Source organism: Geotrypetes seraphini, chromosome 5, assembly GCF_902459505.1.
Source record: "Geotrypetes seraphini chromosome 5, aGeoSer1.1, whole genome shotgun sequence".
Classification (NCBI taxonomy): domain Eukaryota; kingdom Metazoa; phylum Chordata; class Amphibia; order Gymnophiona; family Dermophiidae; genus Geotrypetes; species Geotrypetes seraphini.
Genome location: NC_047088.1, coordinates 48765619 through 48780016, shown reverse-complemented (window position 1 = coordinate 48780016; position 14398 = coordinate 48765619). Strand labels below are relative to the sequence as shown.

Genomic DNA, 14398 nt, shown 5'->3' with positions numbered 1-14398 from the left:
GACCTGGTGGAAAGAAGCTTCTGAGGCATTTTCCCCCATCATTTATGTATATGAGGAGTTCAATCAATGTATGTCTGGTGATAATAGGGGTCAGGCATTTGAGAGCATAAGCTCCCAGCGCAAATAATCAACTGGAGTTTTTTTGAAAAGTTTAGCTATAAGACTTACATTACGAAGTTGTTTTATTTGCTCTCTTTCTTCCCTTAAATGTTCCATTTTTCTTCTCATTGTAAATCCAGGATCTACTACACCATATTCCTGACGAGATGAACGACTGAAAGCTGGGAGAAAAAAAGAAAAAAGTTAGTTATCAAATTTGAGTGTGGGCATTCTCTTACAAAACCTCGGACATGTCACATAGTAGATGATGGCAGATAAAGATCTGTACGGCCCATCTAGTCTGTCCAACAAAATAAATTCAAAGCATAAGGTATGCTATGATAGTACATTTGTATACTTAATCTTGATTTGTCTTTGCCATTTTCAGGTCACAGGCCTTAGAAGTCTGCATGGTTCTTGCCTTGTTCTCCAGCTACTGAAACTGTCCAGCCCTTCCAAATCTCTTCAGCAACAACCAAGACACAGACTGTAGAAGTACGCTTGGAAGTGGCCTTTACACATTTTTGAATTCTGTTATTTTCATCTCCACCACCTCCTGTGAGAGGGCTTTCCAGGCATCTACCACCTTCTCCGTTAAAAAGTATTTTCTGATGTTATTCCTGAGTCAGCCCTCCGTGGAATCTAAATCAGGGGTGGGCAATGAGGGCCACAATCCAGTCGGGATTTTAGGATTTCCCCAATGAATATGCATGAGATCCATTTGCATACAATGGAGGCAGTGCATGCAAATAGATCTCATGCATATTCACCCCTGCATATTCACCTCATGCATATTGCCTACCCCTGATCTAAATTCATCTCCTCTAGTTCTACCACCTTCCCTCCTCTGAAAAAGATTTGTTTTTATATTAATACCTCTAAAATATTTGAATGTCTGTACTAGTGCTGCCCGATTCACGATTCGAATCAATTCACCGATTCACTTCGGGTGAATCGATTCGTTTAAAAAAAAAAAAGGCCACCCGATTCAGGGTGACCAACCCTCCTCCCCATACCATCAGATCTCCTAAAGCAGACGCTGAAGCTGCCACTTGCGGGCCATTTGGTGTCGCTCTTGCTTTAGGCTGTCTCAAGGCTCCGCCTCCTACCTCGCAAGGGCACCCCCTGCCTCTCGCCTGCACAATAATGCGCTGCTGGAGGGAGTGAAACTGGAGATCGTTTCCAAGTGCCTACTGGTGCTCGGCGGACTTTCACGACTCTCCTTTTTCTGCATCTTGGCTTTGCTCCTCACATGTAAGGCAGGCGACAGTATTCTTGGCCAGAGAAGGGAAGACGGTCGTGGGCAATCGCTGGCTGGGGGCTTGTGGGGGCTTTGATACGCTAATAATCTGGCTCTGTTTGTTTCCTGCTCCCCTCCAGCTGTAGTGTAGATGCGAGTGCTCGTCGAAAAGGGGAAAGTGAATGATTACAGACAGATCGTTTAATTCCCTTCGTTACTTCTATTCCCTTAGTCCCCTGCCGCTGTTTAACCCGTATCTGATTTTTCTTTCTTCGGGCCTCCTGTGCAAATGTTTGCAGGGCTTAGGACCCGTTATATATATTTTCCCCCCTGCGAGAATTAAGCATGGTCTGCAAATGAATCCATTTGGTTCATAGATAAAATCTTTAAGAAATTGTTTGCTTGTTGCCATGGTAAAGAACTTGACACACTCCTTTCTAGTACAATGTGTTAAAAAAATGGCGTTCATCAAGATAAGTGCTCTTTTAAAATATAGGCACTATCTATGAATGACTTACTTTGCAAGTTTAAATATCTAAAAAATATATATTTATTCATAAAAAAGTTAAAATGGTAAAAATATAAAAATGACTTGGTTTGAGCCAATGATTGAGACATAGACCTGCAAGTTTATCTAGCAGTCTACTGCCTGACATTCAGGTCTCTGAGGCCCATTCTCACTGTCAAGTAATATCCTTTGGGTGCATGATACCATAGGGTGTGTTTTGGTTATTGAATATTTATTTGAACACCCTGCACTGTATTTGTGATCCTTAAAAAAACAGGTCTTATCTTTTTGTGGGGGATCGTGGCAAGGCTTAGAGGGCCCTCATAGTCAGATTTGGAGGCCACAAGGGCCTTTCTTCCCCACTCCCTGCCCCAGCACAGGGCACAAAATATAAAGGACCTTAAGCCCCCTAGTGGGCTCCTTCCCAGCTCGAGGTGTTAATGGTCAAAACTACCCACAAAACCCTGCCCCACCTAAGCTTCTCCCCTACCAACCGCTGCACTGAGGGCAAATAGCATACCTTCCACCCTACCCTTGGACTCCAACTCAAAGGGGACCAGTAATGTTGGGGACTGGTGTGATCCTTATTGCTCCTGCATTGGTGGCTGCTACTGTGAAAATTGTATTGTCTCATCCCTAGCAGTAATCCCATAATACTATCACCAGGGCAGACCAGCAGCTAGTGGGGTCACTCCTTCCTGAAAGGTTGCCCAGACCCCTAGAGTCAGTTATTAATTGTAGGGGGTGTATGGGATAGGGGTGGGAGTAATGGGTCTAAAAACAGGAGAGAGGGAGAGAGATGGTGGCAATGGGATGGAGGGAGGGAAGGAACAGAAAGGGAGAGAAGTTGGACATAAGAAATGGTTTGGAGGGGGGATAGAGATACTGGATAGGAGGCTAGTTGGGAAGAGAAAGGGAGAGCTGGTGGACCCTGGGGTGGTAGGGAAGGAGGGGGAGATGTTGGATGAAAGGGTAGTTGAGAAAAGGAGGGGTGGTGGATCTGGGGATGGTGGGGTCCATCGCTGCAGCTGTAGGGATAAAGACAAGAAAAGGAAAGATGCCAGACCTCCGGGGGAGGGAAGGGGAGGACAGAGATGGAAGATGATGGTTAGCACCGAGTTATCAGAAGACAACCAGAGCCTGGGACCAACATGATTTGAAAAATGACCAGATAACAAAAGGTAGAAAAATAATTTTATTTTCTGTTTTGTGATTACAATGTGTCAGATTTGAAATGTGTATCCTGCCAGAACTGGTGTTAGACTGTTAAAGTGAGCTAGGATTTAACAGAGAGGAACAGTCTTTTTTTGTTTATTTTGTTTACACCACAGCGTCAGTGTTGGTAGGAGAGGGCAAAGGGGGTGAAGAGGCTATAAAATAAACCCACCAGGATGTTTTGAAAAAAAAAAACACCCAATTGGGCAGGAAAATCGAATCAAATCAAAAAATCAATTCAAAAGGCTGAATCCAATAAAAAATTTTTTCCTGAATCGGGCAGCACTAGTCTATACCATATTGCCCCTGTCTCTCCTTCCTCCAGGGTGTACATCTTAAGGTCATCAAGTCTCTCCTCAGCAAGATACAGCCTCCAAAACTGAAAACAATACTCAAACAACTGTTTGCTAGATATACCCTCTGTAGGCAGTTTAGCATCCTTCTGCAACAAGGCCACTGCTTTGTCGCATTGTTTCTTCACCTTGCGATCCTCAGGCACAATTGCTCCAAGGTTCCTCACCTGAGCTATTCTTAATAATTTATCTCCTATCTCATACATTTCCTTTGGATTTCTGAACCCCAAGTGTATCACTCTGCATTTTTTCATATTAAATCTCCAGACCTTTGACCATTCCAATTTTTGGAGATCTCTTCTCATGGTTTCTACTCCCTCCGGGGTATCCACTCTATTGGTTGTTTTTGTGTCCTCTGCATAAAGGCAAGCTTTTCCTTCGAACTCTCAAGGTTCACCATTATCACCCACTTTGTTTAACTTCTATGTTGCTTCCTTGGCCAATCTTTTACAAAGCTTAAATGTAATTTTTTACATTTATGCTGATGACATCACAATACTGATTCCAGTTATTTCTTTTACTACTGAAATAAAAAACCAGATCACTTTTATCCTAAATCGGATTGAACAATGGACTATTGAATCTAAGTTGAAGTTAAACACGGAAAAACCCAGATTTTTCCTGGCTAGTCCCAATGACAAAATCACGGATAAAACTCTGCTTCAGAGGACAAATCGCTTCTCTTAAAATTTTAGAAGTTACACTCGACTGCCATTTAACCCTGGGGGAACATACCGACATGATTGTTAAGAAATGCTTTTCTGCATTATGGAAATTGCGTTCCATTAAAAAATACTTTGATCCTACTTCTTTTAGATTATTAGTTCAAGCATTAATCTTATCTATTCTTGATTACTGTAATATTTGGGAGCTTATAAAACCAATTACCCCATTCAACCCACCTTAAAACTACTAGGAATGACGATAGATAGATGCTGCACTATGCAACCACACATCAATAAAACAATACAGAAATCATTCGCAGTTATGAGAAACTTAAGACAAGTTTGAAAATTCTTCAATAGAACACAATTCCGGCTCTTAGTACAATCCCTAGTCCTAGGTCTTTTAGACTATTGCAACATTCTCTACCTCCCCTGCCCAGCAACAATGATAAAACAACTACCGTATTTTCACGCATATAACGCGCGCGTTATACAAGATTTTACAAACCACGCATAACCATGTGCGTTATATGCGTGAGAGCGTTATACAATTGCTTTCTGTCTTGCTGGTGCCCTCCTCCATCTTCCTGCAGCGTTCGCTGAAAGCCACAGCAGCGGCTTCCATGCGCCTCTTGCGGCTGGGAAGTGTTCCCTCTGATGTCATGACGTCAGAGGAACACTTCTGGGTCAGCCGCAAGAGGCACATAGGATCCGCTGCTCGCGGCTTTCAGCGAACGATGCAGGAAGATGGAGGAGGGCGCCAGCAAGACAGAAAACACTGCATCACAATAGAATAGGCATTACAATAGAAAACATCCCAGCTCCTCCCTCAGGAATCGTGGGATACTGAGGGAGGAGCTGGGATGTAACACAAGTATAGAAAGCTAACCAGGTAATAAGTATAGAAACCCAACAGGTCGTGCATGTGCAAGACCGGAGGGTTAGGACTACGATGGGAAGATAGGACTTCAATGAGAAACCAAGGTGGCAAGGGAGCCCCTTCTGGTGATTCAGACAGGTCGTGACCTGTTTGGGGCCGCCGCGGGAGCGGACTGCCGGGCAGGATGGACCTATGGTCTGACCCGGCGGAGGCACTGCTTATGTTCTTATGTTCTTAAAACCTGGGAAACAAAATTACTTCATTGGTAATTTCCCTGCTGGCGGCATTTGCTGATAGTTAAAATAGCTCAGCTAATATTTCTTGTGAAGTCATTTTGCATACGAAGCAACAGTTAGATAAATAGGACTTAAACGCTGGCATGGATTATGAAAGTTCAATGAGGAGCATGCGCGGTATACGTGTGGGCGCGCTATACCAAAATTTTCTTTCATAAATTCCTTGTTCCCATGCGCTATACCCATGTGCGCGTTATATGTGTGAAAATACGGTACATACAATCCAAAACACAGCACTGAGACTTATCTATTCACTGAGGAAACAAGACTACATCACAGAGGCATACCTCAACTCACGCTGGCTTCCAATTCCGGCAAGAATACTATTCAAATTCTACTGTCTACTATTTAAAACCATAAACAGAGAGCGCCCAACCTACCTGAACAACCGTCTCATCCAAAATACATCAACGCCACTCGAGCAGGAGGGATCTGCCCTGCCCTGCTTGACTGCGAGCCTGCTCTCCTCCAGCCCATCCGAGGGCTGCTACAGGCTAGCGTGATCCGGCTTCTCTTCAGCCCACTGCGGGCCGCCGAGAGTTTCTGTCCCGCCTCAGCGACTCCAAGGCAGAGGAAGGAGGAAGTTTCCTCCATCTTGTTCCTTCCTTCCTCCGCCCGACGCCACTCGAGCAGGAGGGATCTGCCCTGCCCTGCTTAGCTGCGAGCCTGCTCTCCTCCAGCCCATCCGAGGGCTGCTACAGGCTAGCGTGATCCGGCTTCTCTTCAGCCCACTGCGGGCCGCCGATGGTTTCTGTCCCGCCTCAGCGACTCCAAGGCAGAGGAAGGAGGAAGTTTCCTCCATCTTGTTCCTCCCTTCCTCCGCCCGACGCCACTCGAGCAGGAGGGATCTGCCCTGCCCTGCTTAACTGCGAGCCTGCTCTCCTCCAGCCCATCCGAGGGCTGCTACAGGCTAGCGTGATCCGGCTTCTCTTCAGCCCACTGCGGGCCGCCGAAAGTTTCTGTCCCGCCTCAGCGACTCCAAGGCAGAGGAAGGAGGAAGTTTCCTCCATCTTGTTCCTTCCTTCCTCCGCCCGACGCCACTCGAGCAGAACTGAACGGCCCTGCCCCTGCCCCACACTTGAACTATGCCTCCACAGCCCACCCAAGAGCTGCCGAAGTCCCTGCTAGACAGTACTAGCACTTCTGGGCTCCTTTCTGCCTCACCTCACCGTCTCCCCCCCCCTCCTCAGCTCATCAAGGTCCACTGAGGACCTCCAGACTCTCAGCTCGTTGCCAAAGTTTACCATTGTTCATATTCCTGTCTCTGTACCATATTTTATTATTGTCTATGTTTTTCATTTAGATGCCAAATTCCACCTTGTCTTTGCCTAGCTCAGCGCCAAACTGTATCTCTGCCATACGGAAAGCGCTTAGCCGCTAACCGCTTCTCACCGATATAGCTCCCCTTTGATCCACCCCTAAAAAAAAAAAAAAAAAAATCTCATCCCTTCTCTTGGCCCTGCACTCAGCCAGTTTAATCCAAGTTCTCCTGCTACTCCCCCCTCTGCCTCTCTCCCCCCCCCCCTGCTGCAGACTCTCACACATCAACCTCCCAGTCCTAATTCTCCGCCATGAACCCTTCCTTCTGGATCCTTCTCCTCCTACTCTGCTCACCTCTCTATACCTCCCTCTGTCTGAAACCTCCCTCTCCCAACCTACTCGACCCCGCTCACTCCAATAACATCTGCCCTGGACTCAAAATCCCCACACTGATTCGCACCAGAATTCCCCCTCTCAAGAAAAACCCTCGAAAAGTCAACCAAGATTCTCTAAAATCCCTGCCCACTGCCAATCTTCCCAACACTGCCTCAGACTCTCTCACCCCAGTCCCGACACTTTATTGCAATGCCAGATCCGTGTGCAATAAGACCCAAATCTTGAAAGACCTTCTAGACGAGCACGACCCTGGATTCCTATGCATCACTGAATCATGGATCGCCAAAGACGATCTATTCACACAAAACGAACTCCTCCCCCACGGTTACCAAGGCCTCTTCTCCCCCAGACCCAATCGAAAAGGAGGTGGTCTAGCACTCCTCTACAAATCTTTCTTTGACGTCCAGCTCCTTGAGACGGGCACTCACGCTTCCCTAGAATATTTGCTTGCCTCAGTCAATGACGAACTCCGCACCCACCCATTGGGCATCCTGTTACTATACCGCCCACCCACCCTTTGGACCAAATCCTCCAATCTCGTCTTTGAGACCATAACAAATGCCTTCCTTAAATTTCAAAGACTTCTGATTGTTGGTGATATTAACCTCCACCTTGATGACACCAACAGCAAGGACACGACTGAATTCAACAACTTCCTTAACTCTCTAGGCTTCCCCTCACCCACCCCTTCTCCAACCCACGAAAAAGGGCACACTCTAGACCTCACCACTTTCCTTGATCTCACCGACTACAAAACTTCAACCGACGACACTCGCTGGGAACAAGTCCCTTGGTCCGATCACTTCTTAGGGACTACCTGCCTCCCCATTTTCATGTCCCATCTTGACTCCCCACCCCACCCCTCTCATTCCATAACCTTTCGCAAAAAAACCTCGAGCAATCTATTCTGGTCCAAATTCCTCAACCAACTCTCCTCCAACCCTAGACCTACAGACCCCGAATCCCATTGGCGCAACTGGACTGCCCTCTCCGAGTCCACCTACCACTCTCTTGCTCCAATATCCACTAAAACCATCTCCTACCCCCGAAAGGCCCCCTGGTACTTACCTCTTCACAGAGAACTGAAACAGAAATGTCGCGCTCTAGAGCGCAAATGGAAAAAATCCAAATCCCCCTCTGATAGACACACCTGGAGGATCAATATTAAACTTTACAATTCTACACTAAAAAAAGCCAGGAAAAACTTCTTCGGAGACAAGATCTCTAGATCCAACATCCAGATCAGTGCGCTGTTCAACATCTGGCGCTCCCTAACTACAAAAAAGGACCCATCTGTGCTCCCACCGTCTCTATCAGCCGATGCCCTCGCAAATTTCTTTAATGAAAAGGTTACCACCCTAAGATCCTCCTTCCCACCCACAGTCTCCTACAATTCCCTGACCTCTACTGACCTCAACCCTACCTTACCTATATCCACCCCCATTCCCGCCGACAGATCTTGGACCGCCTTCGAGCCTGTTTCCGAATCGCAAGTCTCCAAACTCTGCCTCAAACTAAAAACCTGCAAGTGCACTCTGGATCCTTTCCCCTCCTATCTATTCGAGAATATCCCTACACAGGCCATCGCTTCCCTCACCGAACTCATAAACTCTGCCCTAACATCGGGCCTTTTCTCCCCCAACATGGGACACATTTCATTGACTCCCCTACTGAAAAAGGCCGAACTTGACCCCTCCATGCCATCAAACTACCGCCCCATAGCAAATATCCCTCTTCTAACCAAGTTACTAGAATCCATCATATCCACCCAACTCTCATTCTACTTAGAAAGATTCTCTATTCTCCTACCCCACCAATTCGGCTTCAGACCCAACTTTAGCACCGAATCCCTCTTGGCCTCACTAATCTCTAAGGTGCAACATCTCCATTCTCGCAACAAATTTGCTGTTCTCCTACAATTTGACCTCTCCGCAGCCTTTGATGTCGTCCACCACGACATCCTAATCTTCCAACTCTCCGAAATAGGCATAAGCTCCACAGTCCTAGATTGGTTCTCGAAATTCTTACGCTTCCGCTCCTACACCGTTAACACAAACGGTACCTCTTCCCCCCCCTGGAAGCCAAAATGTGGAGTCCCGCAAGGCTCACCCCTCTCCCCTATCCTTTTCAACATCTACATGTCCTCTTTGAAACTCCTCCATCTATCCCCCCTAGAAACTCTCTACTCCTACGCTGATGACATCCTCATCCTCCTCGAGACCGACTCAAACCTCTCAAACCTTGCTGATAACATATCCACATGTATAATGAATCTCCAATCCTGGGCCCAATCTGTACAAATGAAACTGAATGAGTCCAAAACAAAACTACTTTGGCTCGGCCCAATTTTAGATCATTTACCCACCTCCATCCCACTACCATCCGGCCCCTCTCTTCAGCTTGAATTCTCAAGCAAAGTCCTTGGTATCGTCATAGACTCCTCTCTCTCCTTCAATGATCACCTCAACTCCTTGGTAAAAAAATGCTTCTTTAGCCTTCATATGCTGAGGAGAGTGAGATCTTGCTTTCATCATTCTCACTTCGCCGTTCTCGTTCAATCTACCATCCTCTCTAGACTCGATTACTGTAATTCCATCTACATAAGCCTAACTAAGAAAAACCTCCATAGACTTCAGCTAATTCAGAACGCCGCGGCCAAGCTTATTTTCGCAAAAGGCAAGTTCGATCACGTCTCCCCACTCCTCTCCAAGCTTCACTGGCTCCCAGTATACGCCAGAGTCCTCTATAAATGTGCCTGCTTAGTCTTCAAGATCCTACATGGCGTCCTCCCTCCCGTTATCCCGCTCCTTTGGAACTCCTCAAACCCACACCACACTAGACCCTCACAAAAACTGAAACTGTCTTTCCCCTCTATAAAAGGTATATCCCGCGCAGGAAAACTTGGAACATCCCTCCTCTTTAGAACCACTGAACTCTGGAACAACCTCACACCCCCGCTCAGAAATTCAAGCTCCTTCCAATCCTTCCGCAAACACTTGAAAACTTGGCTCTTCTCAAAAATCTAATTACCTCCCGTTCTCTTGCAACCGGTCCCTCTCTATCTTCTTAATCCCTCTCCTTTATCCCTTCATTGTAGTTCCTTTCCTCTTAACTTCTGTAAACCGTGCCGAGCTCTGCGCTTGCGGAGATGGCGCGGTATACAAACCTAAGATTTAGTTTAGTTTAGTTTAGTTTAGGAAAACCCACACTCCATTCACATACCCTCCAATCAAAGAAGTCAAATGGAAAAAAACTATATGATGGCCTCCTAGCCACACAAGCAGCAAAACTCGACAACCAAATCTCCAATCTACTAATTATGACCCCAGACTACAAAACATTCAGAAAAGAAATAAAGACTCTACTCTTCAAGAATTCCTGCAAACGACTTAATACCGCTAGCTCCTTCCCATTTCCCAATACCTTCCCATTCCCCAAAGCAACCTCATCAACTCCTTATCTCCTCTAGAAATTACCAGACATCTTCTTCATGTAATAAGTTTTTTTGTAATTCTTTTGTAATCCGCCTTGAACCGCAAGGCAATGGCGGAACAGAAATCTGTAATGTAATGTAATCTTAGGAAGATTAAAGTTAATCCAAAACACAGCGGGCCGTTTAATTTTCGGATAAAAAACAGGAACATGTCAGCCCTTATTACCATCAGCTGCACTGGTTGCCAATGGAAGCAAGAGTACTTTTTAAATTTGCTTGTATTTGCTATAAAATATTATTTGGATTAGCTCCGTTATATCTCCTCTCTCATTTTGAATTGTACAGTTCAACTAGGTCTACTCAGCGTACTGGTTTATTCACTTTTCCTAATCCCAAAAATTGCCGTTATAAAAAGTATTTTGATCGATCTTTGGCTTATCAAGCAGGTAAAGTTCAAATATGGTTAGACGATTTGATTCAACAATCTGCATCTCATTGCACCTTTAGAAAACTGATTAAGACCTATTTGTTTCTTGATTGATGATTATGTCATAGTTTCGTACTTTATTTTTCATTATTAAAATATTGTATTGCCTTTTTGTGTGCTTTGTATCATCACTGGAATGTTCAATCCTTTTTATTCTGTCAACCGCCTAGAACTTTTTGGGTGTTGGCGGTATAGAAAAATAAAGTTATTATTATTAACCCTTCATCAATGTCTCTCACAAATATATCAAACAAAATCAGCTCCAGTTTAGCACATTTGTTTTATCCTCATCACTCTCCACATAGCCATTTTCATTATCTTTCAGTCTTATAATTCCATTCCTAGCTTTTCTCCTTTCCTCAATGTATCTAGAAAAGGTCGCTGCCTCTCATTTACATCTTTAGTAAAATGGTAAAATCAGAAAATAGCATTCGTGAGAAATAAAATTAATACTGTATGCTCAGTTTACTAAGGCCTGTGTTTTTACATTAGAGACATATTGTGATTGCCAGTGCAGTAATTGGACTGAAGCATTTGTCATGATTCTCCACCTTTAGGAGGGTCCCACAATGGTATGTTCCATAAAGCTTGGCAGAAAACTGAAACACATTTTGGTTTGAGCCTTTGCTGCAGAGCAAGAGAAAAGACTCGGCCCCAATACACAAAATCTTTCTGTAGCAGCAAGAGTTATTAAAGTACTCTTACTGTCATGGAAAGCTCCCCTCCTGATACACAAAAGGGTTCAAATTCACAAAATGCCAATACAAATAGAACTCCGCATAGGCTTAGGGAAGAAAATGCATGCCAAAACCACAAAGAAATCCTCACTAAGTAGGTTGGGAAGTGGCACCCAATACTATAATAAATCAAACAAATATGTAAGTGAATATATATAAATAAGTAAGTATATCTAAAACCAGATTGAGAATCATGTAAAGTGAATGCCTGTCAAGATTATCAAGTAGAGTTGCACATAGACCAAGCCCTCCATCAGCTTTACAAAGAAAGGGATGGATGTGATTGGTCTACAGCAGGCCTGCACAACTCAAAAATGATCCGGGGCTGAAACGAAGTTGGAAAATGTAGCGCGGGCCGCAAGTAGTGGCCAAGGCTCGAGGCACCCGGAAGTGCGCGGACATTGCCATGATGACATCACGTGCATGTGTGATATTATCACGCTGACATATGCACAGAGGCCTTCCAGATGGGCCCTGAGACACCAGTAGTGGGTGCCAGCAGGGAAGAGGGCAGGAGAAAAGGAGAGGCACTGGCGGCGGCTGATTGCCTACAGCAGTGTTTCTCAACTACTTCAAGCTAAGTACCCCCCAACCACAGACCTCCCAAGCTCTGCCCTAAACCCACCCAAGCTCTGCCCCTTTACTAATTGCAATGCAAATTTTTCCTTTCATTTTTCCTATACACATAGCAGATATAAATTCTCAAAACTGACACATTTTGATCACTAAATTGAAACTAAAATAATTTTTCCTACCTTTGTTGTCTGGTAATTTACTTAATTTCTGATTGGACTTCCTTCTGACTGTGCATCTAACATTTCTTTCACAATCCAGCTCCATCCCCTTTGGGTCCAGGTCTCCCTCCTCTGTTATGATCTTCTATCTCTCTGTTCTTCCTCAGGGTCTCTACCCCTCTGTCTGTGCCTCCCATAGTCCAGCATTTGCCTCCTGTCTTTTCCCTTTGGTCCAGGTCTCTCTCTGTGTCTTTCTTCTGCATACAACCTCCCCCCCATGTCCAGAATTTGTTCTCTTTTCTTCCAGGTCTCTCTGCCTCTCTCTCTCTCCCTGGTCTAAAATCTTTCTACCTCTCTGTAGTCTCTCTCTCTCTTCCCTCTATATACCCCCAAGTTCAACATCTGCCTCCTCTCTTCTGCCTCCCCTTTATTTCAGGTTTCTTCCTCTCTCTATCTTCCTTCTGCTAACATTTTGAGTCCTCCCCTCTCTACCCCTTCTAGTCCAGTAACTGCCCTGTCTTCAAGTCTGTTTTCCTGCCCCCTGGATCACCCCCCGGGGTGTCCAGATCCAGCATCCTGCCGGGGCCCTCGCGATGGGTGGGGCCTTACCTCCACTGCTTCCTGCACCCAGCGAGAGGTTGTATTCCGCACTGTGACTGCTGCTAAGGTAATTATAGCAGCCTGCCTAGTGAACCTAGCAGGTTGCAGTTGGCCTCTGCAGCACGTTTCCTCTGCCGTGGTCCCGCCCCTCCTCTGATATCAGGGACGGGACCGCTGTAGAGGGAACGAACTGCGGCGACTGACGGCAGCCTGCTAGGTTCGTTATGCAGGCTGCCGTAATTAACTTTAAAGGGAGGAATCTGGAGGATACTGAGGAGGAAGCCAAGGAAGACAGTCGGTAGGGAGAGCCATATCAGGTGCGGGCCACAGTGAGAGCCGTTTTGGGCTGCATGTGGGTCATATGTTGTGCAGGGCTGGTCTACAGTTAGTCACTAATGGTATCGATTCTTTAGGATTTGGGGGGATTGGAGTAATCAGTATACATCCCTGAGCAGATGGAAAAATACCCATTTCCAACAAGACAACCAATCTAGAAGACCTAACTGAAAATCCACAGATCACTGGAGAACAAAAATCCAAAAAACAATATGATTTAACATACTTACTATATAATAGGCCTCAAGGTGTGAATAGGGGAACAGAAAGGTAGGCGAGTTGATAGAATGAAGAGGCATCAGAGGAGGAAGGGGGTAGGAAGGGGAAAACATGGAGAAATGGTTTAAAAGATGCTGTTGGAGTCATACATGCTGGTGTGCTGTGTACAGATAATAGTTTCTCTATTGAAAGATTTATGTTAAAGAAAATGTAACTATGCTCTGGACTGTTTGTAGTTCTATTTAAGGTTTCCTGGGTTGTGTATTTGAAACATGCTGAATAGTTAAAAATCAACAAACTACATTTTCTTGCTATGGCTGTCTACATTGGTTTCATTATAAATAGCTGAAATAGTAATTCCAATTAGCAATACATGATACAATAAATAAAGTTGCAAACCAGAAAACTGAAGTTTATGCTGTTTAATTATATCTAGGATCACTTGAAGTACAAAGATTACAGTACAGAGTGTACTGGAAAGATAAGATTAGAAGCACTTAGCACATACACAATTTCTCAGGAATAGAAAACACCACTGCACATTTCCTTCTTCTTGGGAAAAAGTGTCATACACATAAACATACTAACTAATGAACTGATAGAGGAACTAAAAACTACTTCAAAATACTTTTAACCCTGGACGGTGCTCAGAATCCAAGATGGAATTTAAGAACTCAAAGCGGGGGAGAAACCCCTACCGGAACTCTTACCATAAGAAATTACCAGGAAATTCTTTTTCACTGAAAGAGTGGTTGATCGCTGGAATAGTCTTCCACTACAGGTGATTGAGGCCAGCAGCGTGCCTGATTTTAAGGCCAAATGGGATCGGCACATGGGATCTATTCACAGGGCAAAGGTAGGGGAGGGACATTAAGGTGGGCAGACTAGATGGGCCGTGGGCCCTTATCTGCCGTCTATTTCTATGTTTCTATGTTTCTAT

The 14398-nt window shown here is 45.1% G+C and overlaps 1 protein-coding gene and 1 long non-coding RNA gene across 6 annotated transcripts in view; one reads left to right on the top strand and one right to left on the bottom strand.

Annotated features, from left to right (window-relative positions):
- Positions 1–727, top strand: part of LOC117360528 — a 63391-nt gene extending 62664 nt beyond the window's left edge. Inside the window, exons 2-3 of the long non-coding RNA XR_004539438.1 lie at positions 240–302; positions 488–727. This is a non-coding gene — a long non-coding RNA (uncharacterized LOC117360528). The remainder of the gene's footprint in view (positions 1–239; positions 303–487) is intronic.
- LRCH2 (leucine rich repeats and calponin homology domain containing 2) overlaps positions 1–14398 on the bottom strand; it is a 198935-nt gene that overhangs the window by 15494 nt on the left and 169043 nt on the right. For all 5 annotated transcript variants that reach the window (XM_033944408.1, XM_033944409.1, XM_033944410.1 and 2 more), the window contains one exon: positions 169–281. In XM_033944408.1, the coding sequence (XP_033800299.1) occupies positions 169–281 (113 nt within the window). The remainder of the gene's footprint in view (positions 1–168; positions 282–14398) is intronic.